The following is a 12,728-nucleotide window of genomic DNA, read 5'->3' as shown; positions in this document are numbered from 1 at the left end:
AAAAAAAAAAAAAAAGTAAGAAAGTGAATATTTTCACATTGAAAACTAAATCATACTAAGGCAGGTGTGGTAGAACCCTTGAGAGTATCAGAATGGAGAGTTACAGGGCAGCCTGGGATATATACTGAGACTGTCTCAAAAACAAACAAAAGCCAAGTATAGTAAAGCTGTGTTAAAACGTGTGCTCAAAATATATCATGCACGGGGCTGGGAAGGTGGCTCAGTGGTAGAGCACTTGCCTTGCATGCTCGAGGCCCTGGGTTCGATTCCTTAGCACCACATAAGAAAAAAGCCGGAAGTGGCGCTGTGGCTCAAGTGGTAGAGCGATAGCCTTGAGCTGAAGAGCTGAGGGACAGTGCCCAGGCGCAGAGTTCAGGCCCCACGACAGGACCCCTCCAAAAAAAAATTATCATGCAGAGGATTTCATGTATATTAATATAATTAGAAACTTTTTGTTATTGTCCCTATTAAATGTTTGAATAGAAAGCAATACTGTTCCAGTATATTTCTATAACTTTCATTCTTGTCAGCAAAAATATCTTTTAAGCCTGGTGTGGTGGCTGCTATCTATAATCTGTATTCAGGAGGCTGAAGCAAGAGGATCATAAATTTGAGGCAAGCCTGATCTCTAGAACTCAAAGAACAAAAACAAACTGGGTGCTAATGGCACACACCTGTAATCCTATGTACTTGGGGCTGATATCCAGGGGATACTGGTTTGAGGCCAGCTACAATAGAAAAGTCCATAGGGCTGGGCACCAGTGGCTCATGCCTGTAATTCTAGCTACTCAGGAGGCTGAAATCTGAGAATCTTGGTTCAAAGCCAGCCTGGGCAGGAAAAATCCGTGAGACGCTTATCTCCAATAAACCACTAGAAAACCAGATATGGCTCTGTGGCTCAAGCGGTAGAGTGCTCGCCTTGAGCTGAAGAGTGCAAGGACAGCACCCAAGCCCAGAGTTCAAGCCCCACAACTGACCAAAGAAAAGAAAAGTCCACAGGACCTCATCTTCAAAATGACCAGCAAAAAGATAACTTGAGGCATGACTCAAGTGGTAGAGGGTCAGACAAGCAATCAAGCTGAGCAAACTTTGAATTCAAACCCTGGAACCAGCAAATTAACAGCAAAACATGCATGTGTGTATGTGTATGTATATATGTATATATACATATGAATAACACATACATATACATTTTTCTTTTTTTTTGGTCGGTCGTGGGGCTTCAACTCTGGGCCTGGCTCTGTCCCTACGCTCTTCAGCTCAAGGCTAGTGCTCTACCATTTGAGCCACAGTGCCACTTCCCCACATACATTTTTGATTTGGTAGTGTAAACCTAATCCCAACTACCCACGTGGCTGAGGCAGTAGGATTGGAGGATTACTGGAGCTCAGGAGTTGAAGGCCAACTTGGGCAACAAAGCCAATACCCTGTGTCTTAGACAAATAAAGTACAAAAATAATATTCTTAAAAATATTCTCATGCAGATTTTTTTTTTTTTTTTTGGTCAGTCCGTGGGGCTTGACCTCTGGACCTGGGCACTGTTCCTGAGCTCTTTAGCTCAAGGCTAGTGCTCTACGACTTTGAGCTACAGCACCACTTCCAGTTTTCTGGTGGTTAATTAGAAATAAGAGCCTATAATACTAGCCACTCAGGAGGTTGAGATCAGAGTATCATGGTTCGTAGCTAGCTGGGGCAGGAACCTCCTGTGATCCAATTAACCACCTGAAGACTGGAAGTGTGGCTGTGACTCAAGTGGTAGAACACTGGCCTTGAGTTGAAGAGCTCAGGGACAGCATCCAGGCCCAGAGTTCAAGACCCATGACCTACCAAAAAGAAAAAGGCGTCTCATGGACTTTTCCTTCCCAGACTGGCTTTTAACCACAATCCTCAGATCCATAGCCTCCTGAGAAGCTAGGATTACAGGCGTAAGCTACCACTGCCCAGCCAGATTTTTTTTCTGAAGTGGGAGTTTTGTTTAGAGGTAAGTTCTCCCATGTGTAGCCTAGGCTGTCCTTGAATTTGTTCCAAAGCCCACACTGGCCTTGAACTCAGAACCCTTCTGCCTTAGCCTCCCAGTTTCTGAGATCATAGGTATGTATCACCATGCCTAGCGTGGCTTTCTTTGTTTGCTTTGAAGTAAAAATATAAGGAAAATATTTTAACTGAATGATGGAAATTTAAAATTTTCTTCTGCAGGAAAATATGTACTATTGATATTATTAATATTCTGTATTATTCGTATTTACTTAAAATGTATATGCATATCTTTAATAGATACTAACACAATTTAGCAGATAACTTCCTCCCTTTACCTTATAAATATTTTGCATTTCACAAACATCTGTTGGAAACACACATTGAATGATTATATAGCTTATTTGTATGATGTTAGCACTGGCTTAACCAAGCCATTATTATTGGACATTTAAATACTTTCTGTTTATTACGTATAATAAAAATATTGTTATTATGCATCTTTTTGTGTGCCACACCTGGGACTCGAACTTAGGGCCAGGGAGCTCTCCCTTAACTATTTCACACAATGCTGGCACTCTACCACTTGAGCCATAACACCACATCTTGCTTTTTGCTGATTAAGAATCTCATGGAGCCGGGTGCCAGTGGCTCATGCCTGTAATCCTAGCTACTAAGGAGGCTGAGATCTGAGGATCATGGTTCAAAGCCAGCCAGGGCCAGAAAGTCCATGAGACTCTTTATCTCCAATTAACCCAGAAAACCCAAAGTGGTGCTGTAGATCAAGTGGTAGAGCTGAAGAGCTCAGGGACAACACCCAGACCCATAGTTCAAGCCCCACGACTGACCAAAAAAAAGGAGTCTTATGGAGATAAGAATCTCATGAAGTTTTCTGTTTAAACTGGCTTTGGACCACTATCCTCAGATCTAAGCCTCCTTAGTAGCTAGGAGTACAGTGTGAGTCACTGTTGCCCAAACAATGGACATTTTGCAAGTACATTTTATGGTAGCTTTATTAATCAAAAATTGAAAAATAATCCAAATACCTGTGAAAGAATAAACATTGTATTCTATGCAACAACATAAAGAAATAAAGTACTGATACCCACATGTGAAAGGTCTTGAATTAAAAGGGTTTCTAATTATGTTTTCTGATTTATATTTTAGAGTCGGAAAAGCTGAGTAAGATGAGTTCCCTTTTGGAACGGCTCCATGCAAAATTTAACCAAAATAGACCTTGGAGTGAAACTATTAAGCTTGTGCGTCAAGTCATGGTGAGGATTATGGTGAAGTGGGTAAAATGTGTTTAATTATTCAATAAGCTAAGCTGCTCATGTGGGCTTAACTATAATAGTGTCTCTTCAGTTTCATTTATCACAAAACACCTGCATACATAGTGGCTATCAATTTCAGGGGTCTCCCTAGAAAGGATGTATACATTTGTTCTTCAGTGTTCATGTAGGATTGATTTTCAAATTCTTCATGAATACCAAATGCATGGATGTTCAGATCTCTTATGTAAAATGGCTTATAGTTGCATTAACATATGGATGTCCTGCAGTATATTTTAAATCATTTCTAAATTACTTATAAAACCATGTAAGTGATATGTGAATATTTGATATGCTGCATTGTTTAGAGTAATGATAAAAAAGACTGATGATGTTTACTTCAGAACTATCTTTTCCTGAAAATATTTTTGAACCATGGTAACTTGAATCCAAGAGTGTTAAATGTTAAGGATATGAAGAGCTGGGACTTTCAGGCCAAGTGCCAATAAACATATCTATGAGAGATGCGCTGAGAAGTTGTTGTAAAGACTTATTTTTCACTTCCTGACAGGCTCCTTCATTTTCATGTGATTCTGCTTTTATCTTATCTACATAATACCTATTAGGAGTTTCTGATTCATTCTTGCTGGTACTGAAATGTGATAGCAGGCTATCTTGCTCTCTTTCAGTTTTTTTTTCTGCCACTTTAGCTAGATCCCCTAGCTCCTCCTTTTGGTTAATTGGAAATAAGAGTCTCATGAGGGGTTGGAAGCAGGTAGATCACTATCCTATTAGCAAAAGGGTCAGGTACCAAGTTTGAATCCCAGTCTTAGACCTTAAAAAAAAAAACAAAAAAACAAAGCCAGGCGCTGGTGGCTCACGCCTGTAATCCTAGCTAATCAGGATCTCGATTCAAAGCCAGCCCAGGCAGGAAAGTCAGTAAGACTCTTATCTCCAATAAACCACTAGAAAACCGCAAGTAGCTCAAGTGGTAGTGTACTCGTCTTGAGCTGAAGAGTGCAGGGACAGCACCCAAGCCCAGAATTCAAGCCCCACAACTGACAAAACAAAAAAGTCTCATGTATTTGTTTGCCTGGGTTGGCCTTGAATCTTGATCTTCACATCTCAGCTGCAACTGGCTACCAGCTTAGAATTCATGAATTCATGTGTGTGCGCGCATGCATGCCGGTGCCAGTCCTGGAGCTTGCACGTCGCCCTTGAGCTTTTGTGCTGAAGTAGTACACTTGAGCCAAGCTCTGCTTCTGGGTTTTCTTTGGTGGTTAATTGGAGATAAGAGTCTTAGTACCTGGGAACCTGGCTCATTGGTAGACTGCTTGCCTAGCATGCATGAAGACCTGGGTTCAATTCCTCAGTACCACATAAACAGAAAAAGCTGGAAGTGGAGCTATGGCTCAAGTGGAAGCGTACTAGCCAGTGCCCAGGCCTTGAGTTCACGCCTCGGGACTGGCAAAGGAAGAAGGAGAAGGAGAATGAATTGTGGCCAATACCAGTGGCTCATACCTATAATCCTAGCTACTCAGGAGCCTGAGATCTGAGGGTTGTGATTCAAAGCCAGCCCAAGCAGGAAAGTCCTGAAACTCTTTTTTTATTCTGTTGTTTTTTTTTAAGAGGAATGTGGTGATTATTTTAAGAGCTGGATAGTACAAGCTAATTCACATGATTCAAGTGATAGTCAAAATACATAAGAAAACTATTTTTATCTTCATAGTGGTATATTTGTGATTGTTTCACTTAAGACTTCTTAACATTTCTATTATATTCCTTAATGAAAATACTTCTTCTGCCTTATTGTACTTCCAGAGTAAGTCCAGTTTAGTAGGTTTATTAATGTTCAAAATGATATATCATTTGGGTGTCAGTATCTCATATCTGTAATCCTCACTACTCAGGGGCAAAGATCTGTGGTTTGAAGCCAGCCTGGGCAGGAAACCCTATGAGACTGTCATCTCCAATATACTACTAAAAAAAGTCAGGAGTGGAGCTGTGGCTCAAGTGGTAGAAAACAGACTTGAGGGAAAGAAACTCAGGGACAAGGCCCAGGCCTAGAGTTCAAACATAGGACTAGTACACAAAAAAATAAATGAAATGATAATGGCTGTATAAAACTAGTAAAAGAACTATATTTCTAGTCAGAGGTTTTTGTGAGTATGTGCCAGTAGTAAGGCTTGAATTCAGGGCCTGCTCTGTTTTTTCACTCAAGGTCACACTTGAGCCATGCCTTCAATTCTAGCTTTTTGCTGGTTAATTAGAGATTAGAGGTTCATGGATTTTTCTGCCTGGGAAGACAATCCTTATATGTTAGCCTCCTGAGAAGCTAGGTGTGAGGATGTGGTACCCTGCAGAATATCTGTATTTTACAATCTTGTGAATATAGTTCAGTGGTAGAATGCTTGCCTAACTTGTATGAAGCCTTGGGTTTGTTTATTCCCTTAGCACCAAGAAATAAAAAAACCCCTGAGTTTCTTTCTTTTTTTTGGTGGGGGGTCCAGTTGTGGGGCCTGAACTCTGGGCCTGGGCGCTGTCTCTCAGCTCTTCAGCTCAAGGCTAGCGTTCTACCACTTGAGCCATGGCGCCACTTCCGGCTTTTTTCTTTTTGCTTATGTGGTGCTGAGGAATTGAACCCAAGGCCTCATGCATGCAAGGCAAGCGCTCTACCACTGAGCCCTCTTCCCAGCCCCCTGAGTTTCTTTTCTAGCTGGTGCTCTGCCATTTGACCCACACCTCCTCTTCCAGCCATCCCAGGCAGGAAACTTCATGATATTCTTATTTCTAACCACCAAAAAGCCAGAAGTGAAGTGCTAGCTTTGACCCCTGGCCCTGAGTTGAAGCTTTAGAGCTGGTGCGTGGGTGCACGCGCGCACGCGCACACACACACACACACACACACACACACACGGCTTTAGAGTTGGTGCGTGGGTGCATGTACACACTCTCTCTCTCTCTCTCTCTCTCTCTGATTTTATTAGTACATTAAGAGTTTCTAACCAGGGACCGGTGGCTCATACCTGTAATGCCAGCTACTCAGGAGGCTGAGATCTGAGGATCACAGTTCAAAGCCAGCACAGGCAGGAAAGTCCATGAGACTCTCACCTCCAATTAACCAGCAGAAAACCAGAAGTGGTGCTGTGCAAGTAGTAGAGCACTAACCTTGAACTAAAGAGCTGAGGGATAGCGCCCAGACACAGAGTTCAAGCCCCACAACCAACAAAAAAAAGGGGAGTAGGGGGAGTTTCTATTTTTAAACAGCAGGCACATTATCAAATCTCACTAGACTAATATGTAAGTCAGAATAGCTGTTTATTATTTTATAACAGTTTCTTTCTATTTTCCAAGCTCTGACTTTCCTTGCCCAGAGCATCCCTTCTTTATTTAAGGTATAAGGGAAGCCAGATAATAAGTCACATTTGTTTTGTGATGATGTGGATAAGGTAAAGAGAGAGAGACTTATTTAGGACATGGAAAAGCATTGAAAACTATCCTTGTACCATAAAATTGATCACATTTCTGGAGAGTAGAATGTTTTGCAGAAAGGAAAGTCCTAGATATAATAACAAAGCTATACTGAATTTTTTTGTTGTTGTTCCTTAGTAGGTCCTTGTTTTAACTTGATAGTCTGTTTCTTAGAGTCAATCTATTTCTACCAAGTTTTGAGTGTAATTCTCAGAATAAATGGCAAACCACTTTATTCCACAATCTTCTAAGCTGCTTTAACTGTTTAATTATTCCCAGTTTGTCCATGAGCTTATTGTAGATGTGTGAATACCTTTTTCTCCAATTACATGTGTGCATATAGTTGTGTTCATCTATATGAAATTTTTTTCCTTTGTATGGACTCAGAGTAACAAGAATCTGTTAGACTATGTGGAGCTTAAGGGCTTTCTTTAAATATTACTAGTAGATAATAAGTCTATTCACCTGAAATGTTGTTTTGACATGGTTGATTTTTTACTTTGAATATTTTCCCATTTGATACAGGAGAAGAGGGTTGTAATGAGTTCTGGAGGTCACCAACATTTGGTCAGCTGTTTGGAGACATTGCAGAAGGCTCTCAAAGGTTTGTAAACTTTAAAATATACTGATTTCATGAAACCTCCAGTTTAAAAACTGTATTATACTTAAAATAAAACTATGAATTGAGATAGATTATTACTTACATTAGATATTGTTGCTCACATTCATTTATGAACTTAAAATGATCTCTTTCCTTAACTACCTACTCCTCCTGCCTCAGCTTTCTGAATGCTGAGATTACAGGTGTGCATTACCATACCCAGCTGTTTCTTTTTGTTTTGTTTTGTTTTCTTGGTCTGTGTAGTCCAGGCCACCCTTAAACTTGAGATGCTCTACCTGCCTTAACCTCCTGAGTGCTGGGATTATAGATATGTACTACAACATCCAGCTTAATTTTTTTTTTTAACCAGTCCTGGGGCTTGAACTCAGGGCCTAAGCACCCTCCCTGAGTGGTCAAGGCTAATGCTCTACCACTTTGAGCTGCAACTCTATTTCTGGCTTTATTTTGCTGATTAATTGGAAATGGGAGTCTTACGGCCTTTCCTACCCTAGCTGACTTGCAACCGTGATTCTCATATTTCAGCCTTCTGAGTAGCTAGTATTACAGGTATGAGCTACCAGCACCATTTTAATTTCTTTCTATTTTAAGATTGGTATTTTACTACATGACTATACCATATATTTTTAAAATGTAATTTATTTTTATTTTATCTATTTTTTTTGCCAGTTCTGGGGCTTGAACTCAGAGTCTGGGCTCTGCCCTGAGCTTCTTTCACTCAAAGCTATCTAGCACTCTACCACTTGTGCCACAGCACCACTTCTGGGTTTTTCTGTTTATGTGGTACTGAGCAATCAAACCCAGGGCTTCATGCCTCCTACATAAACAATCTTCCACTAAGCCACCTTCTCGGTCCTGACTATACCATATTTTGATTAGTCATTTATCTTTTAACACTTGGGTTGCTTCCATCTTTTGGCTGTTGTGAATGATGCTCTGACCATTGAGAATTTATTAATTTATTTAATTTATATTCTTGTGGAATTATGGATTTAATCAAGGGCTTTACATACACTAGTCAACCCCTAACTAGCCTGTAATGTTTGTGGGGTGTTTTTTGTTGTTATTTTTTGTTTTTGGGTGTTAGTATTACTTTAAATGTCTTTCTTCATTATTATTATTTGTTTATTTTGTGTGGTATTTTGTGGAACTGAGCTTTGAACCCAGTCCTTGTGTTTGATTGGCAAGCACTTTACCATTTGAGCCATATCTTCCCCCTCTGGGTGCTAGCATTGACTCTACCTCTAAACTACTCTCCTACTGTTGGTTTTAATATTTATATGACTTATTCAAGCATTCAGATAGCCTCAGCTTTGAATGGTATTAGGACTAGGTATAGGTGCACCACTACCATTTAGCACTGCATTAGTAGATAATTTTTTTTTCCTAATCCTGGAATTTGAACTCAGTGCTTCATGCTCTCAAATGGCTAGCTTGCTCACAGGTGGTACTCAACCACTTGCACCAGCTCATCTTTTTGCTAGTTATTTGGAGATGGAGTTTTGTAGACTTTTCTGCCCAGACGGGCTTTGAACCATTATCCTCTGGATCTGAGACTCCTGAGTAGCTAGAATTACAGACATGCACCTCTGGTACTTGAGTCTAAATGTGTGGGTTTTTTGGTGTTTTTTTTTTTTTTAAGACATGTTGGCCCAGATAAAAAGTAATGGAAAAGGAGACCAGTAATTTTCCAATAGATCTTATTTTACTCCTACCTATACTGTTTTTTTTTCTTGGTGGTGGGATTTGAACTCAGGACTTGGACTCTATTCCTGAGGTCTTTTTGCTCAAGGCTAAAAGCTCTAATACTTAGAGCCACAGCTCCACTTTTGGTTTTCTGGTGTTTAATTGGAGAATAAGAGTCTTAAAGACTTTCCTGCTCAGGTTGGCTTTGAACTGCAATCCTCAAATCTCAGCCTCCTGAGTGGCTAGGATTACATGTGTGAGCCACCAGAGCTTGACACTACCTATACTCTTATTGGTAGATTACAGCTAAGCCTTATCTTCGAACTTTGTGCATATTATGAACATTTGAACTATTAAATATGTTTATGGCTTTCTATGCTTCTTTCTGATGAATAGTATTTACTTGTAACATTCTTTGTGATTTTTTTTTTCTTCCTTTTCACCCCTTAGTAACATCTTTACCAGCAATGACTGATCGTTTGGAGTCAATAGCAAGGCAGAATGGGTATGTAGTTTTATCTGTAGGCAGAAATATTTATTTAGTGTTAACTTTGGGTGGCTTTATTTATGTGTCTTCTATTAATTTTTGTTTTAATTTGTTCTTGCTAGACTGGGCTCTCATCTCAGTGCCAGTGGTACTGAATGTTACATCACGTCAGATATGTTCTATGTGGAAGTGCAGTTAGATCCTGCAGGACAGCTTTGTGATGTAAAAGTGGCTCACCATGGGGAGAATCCTGTGGTATGTGTTGTTGATATTTCACTGGAATCTATGGGCTTTACTCAGGAACATTAATTTAAAAATGAATTGTTGGGGTATAATAGCTTGGGTTTAGGTTTTTCATGAGCCACTATAGAAATGATGTGAAGAGCTATATCAATAGCCTTAGAATGGAATTTAGAATACATGGGTCCATCACTGAAACCATCCAAGGACTTTTATAAGTGGAAACACTGAGGGAACCCTATTCATTTCATATAAACAAACATGACCCAGAGGTTCATAGTTCCATAATTCCAATCTACAAAGATGATAGTCATAAAGAACAGATAATCTGAAAAAAATCTTGGAATAAAAATGAATGTGAAATATAAGCAACCAGTTAGTGTGATCTGAATTCCAAGATTGACATTAAAGAGAGTTCCTGATGTCTTAATTTGATAAAAGTTGATTCCTTTATAAATTAATCTATTTTTATTTTTAATATCCTGTCCCAACACCATGGTTCACCAAGTAGAAAGAATATCCTTTTGATATCTTAAGGGATTTCTGTAGTCAATGTTTTTTGTTATGAAGCATGTGCTATTAATCAAAGTCTTTAGATGTCCTCAAAGGTATTAATATAGTTTAATGTTTTAATGTAATTTCTTTCATTTCAGAGCTGTCCAGAGCTTGTACAGCAGTTAAGGTGAGTAAATAACATATTTCTGGGCACTGCCAGAATCTTGGTGGTTGCTTTTTTCTGTTGTTGTTGTTATTGGTTTGTTTTGGATTTTTTTTGTGTGTGTGTGTAAAACTGGGATTTCAATTTGAGATCATTCTCCTTTGTTCTCCTGAATGCTGGGATTATAGGCATTTCCATGCCTTTTTATATATATATATATCGGTTATAGCAGTGTTGCCCAGATTGGTCTTAAATTCCCTAGAATCAAGCTGTCCATCTTTTTTATTTTTATTTTTTTCCCCCGGTTCTGGAGCTTGAACTCTAGGCCTGCATGCTATTCCAAGCTTCAGTGTTCAAGGCTAAAGCTCTACCACTTGAGCGATACCTCTTCTTCCAGCTTTTTATGGTTAATTGGCGATAAGAGTCTCACAGACTTTCATGCCCAGGCTGGCTTCAAACTGCAGTCCTCAGATCTCAGCCTCCTGAGTAGCTAGGATTATAGCTGTGAGTCACTGGTGCCTAGTTAGAACCCAATTTAATTAGAAAGGTTTGAAAACATTTGTGTTTGCATCATGAAAACAACTTATTTCAATTGTGAGAAAATTTTATTTTATTTAGTGTATTCCTAGGCTTGAACTCAGTTTCTTGGCACAGTCCCTGAGGTTTTTTTCTTCAAGGCTAGCACTTTACTATTTGAGCCACAGGTCCACTACTGGCTTTTTAATTGTTAATTAGAGATAAGAACCATGGGCTGGGAAGGTGGCTCAGTGGTAGAGCGCTTGCTTGCCTTGCATGCTCAAGGCCCTGGGTTCGATTCCTCAGCACCACATAAGCAAAAAGAAAAAAGCCGGACCCAAAAAAACAAAACAAAACAAAAAAAAAGAACCTTACAGACTTGCCTGCCCAGGATGGCTTTGAACCATAATCCTTGGGTGTTGGCCTCTTTAAGTAGTTAGGATTACAAGTGTGAGTCACTGTTGCCTGGCTGAGAAAGTTTTATTGTTATATTTAAGGTACATACACTTAAAGGTTTTTTTCTTTTTTCTTTTTTTTTTTTTTTCTGTCTGTCATGAGTCTTGAACTGTGGGCCTGGACTCTGTCCCTTAGCTCTTCAGCTCAAAGCTAGCACTCTACCGCTTGAGCCACAGCACCACTTCAGTTTTCTGGTGGTATATTGGAGATCAGAGTCTCATGGGCTTTTCCTGCCCGGGCTGGCTTTGAACTGCGATCCTCAGATCTCAGGCTCCTGAGTAGCTAGGATTATAGGTGTGAGCCACCGACACCCAGCTTATACTTACAATTCTTATGATAAAAGTAGTTAGCTTGAAGACAGTATCCTATCAGTTGGTTGCTTTTTCCCATTAATTAGTCTCTTCCTTTTGAATTGGGTATGAGCTTTACCACTTGAGCTGTACCTCCACTTCTGTCCTTTTGTAGTTAATTGGAGATAAGAGTCTTGCAGACTTTCTTGCCTAGGCTAGCTTCAAACCTTGCTCACCCTCCTGTGTAGAGAAGATTATAGGTTTCAGCCACTGGAACCAGCTTGTTTAAGTATTTGTACAAAGTGGGGTTTCATTTGAACATGTCAATTTGTGAGTACAATGCATCTTGGTCACTGTTATTCATCTTTTTTTTTTTTTTTCCTGTCCTGGGGCTTGTACTCAGGGCATAGGTGCACTATCCCTGAGCTTCTTTTGCTCTAGCCTAGCACTATACCACTTGAGCCACAGTGCCACTTCCAGCTTTTTCTGTTTATGTGGTACTGAGGAATAGAACCCAGAGCTTCATGCATACTAGGCAAGCACTCTACTACTAAGATACATTCCCAGCCTTCTTTCATCATTCTTCTTTTTCCTTTTTTCTTTTTTTTGGTTGGTCTTGGGGCCTGATCTATGGGCCTGGGCACTGACTCTCAGCTCTTCAGCTCAAGGCAAGCGTACTACCACTTGAGCCACAACACCACTTCCAGCTTTTTCTGCTAATGTGGTGCTGAGGAATTGAACCCAGGGACTCATGCATGCAAGGCAAGTGCTCTACCACTGAGCCACCTTCCCAGCCCCTCTCCCATCATTCTTTTTTTTTTTTTTTGGTTGGTCGTGGGGCTTGAACTCTGGGCTTGGGTGCTGTGCTCTTCAGCTCAAGGCCAGCATTCTACCACTTGAGCCACAGTGCCACTTCCGGTTTTCTAGTGGTTTTTATTGGAGGTAAGAGTCTCATGGACTTTCCTGCCCGGGCTGGCTTTGAACCGTGATCCTCAGATCTCAGCCTTCTGAGTAGCTAGGATTACAGGCATGAGCCACCAGCGCCCAGCCTCTCATCATT

The 12,728-nt window shown here is 40.2% G+C and overlaps 1 protein-coding gene across 1 annotated transcript in view; it reads left to right on the top strand.

Moving 5' to 3' along the window:
• Positions 1-12,728, top strand: part of Med1 (mediator complex subunit 1) — a 37,955-nt gene that overhangs the window by 4,101 nt on the left and 21,126 nt on the right. The window contains 5 exon segments of the mRNA XM_013037931.1: positions 3,142-3,248; positions 7,242-7,320; positions 9,472-9,526; positions 9,631-9,763; positions 10,402-10,438. Of these exon segments, the coding sequence (XP_012893385.1) occupies positions 3,142-3,248; positions 7,242-7,320; positions 9,472-9,526; positions 9,631-9,763; positions 10,402-10,438 (411 nt within the window).

The sequence above is a fragment of the Dipodomys ordii genome, unplaced genomic scaffold (genome assembly GCF_000151885.1).
Source record: "Dipodomys ordii isolate 6190 unplaced genomic scaffold, Dord_2.0 Scaffold7, whole genome shotgun sequence".
NCBI lineage: Eukaryota > Metazoa > Chordata > Mammalia > Rodentia > Heteromyidae > Dipodomys > Dipodomys ordii.
The sequence above is the reverse complement of the archived record's forward strand: the minus strand, read 5'-3'. Positions and strand labels throughout refer to the sequence as shown.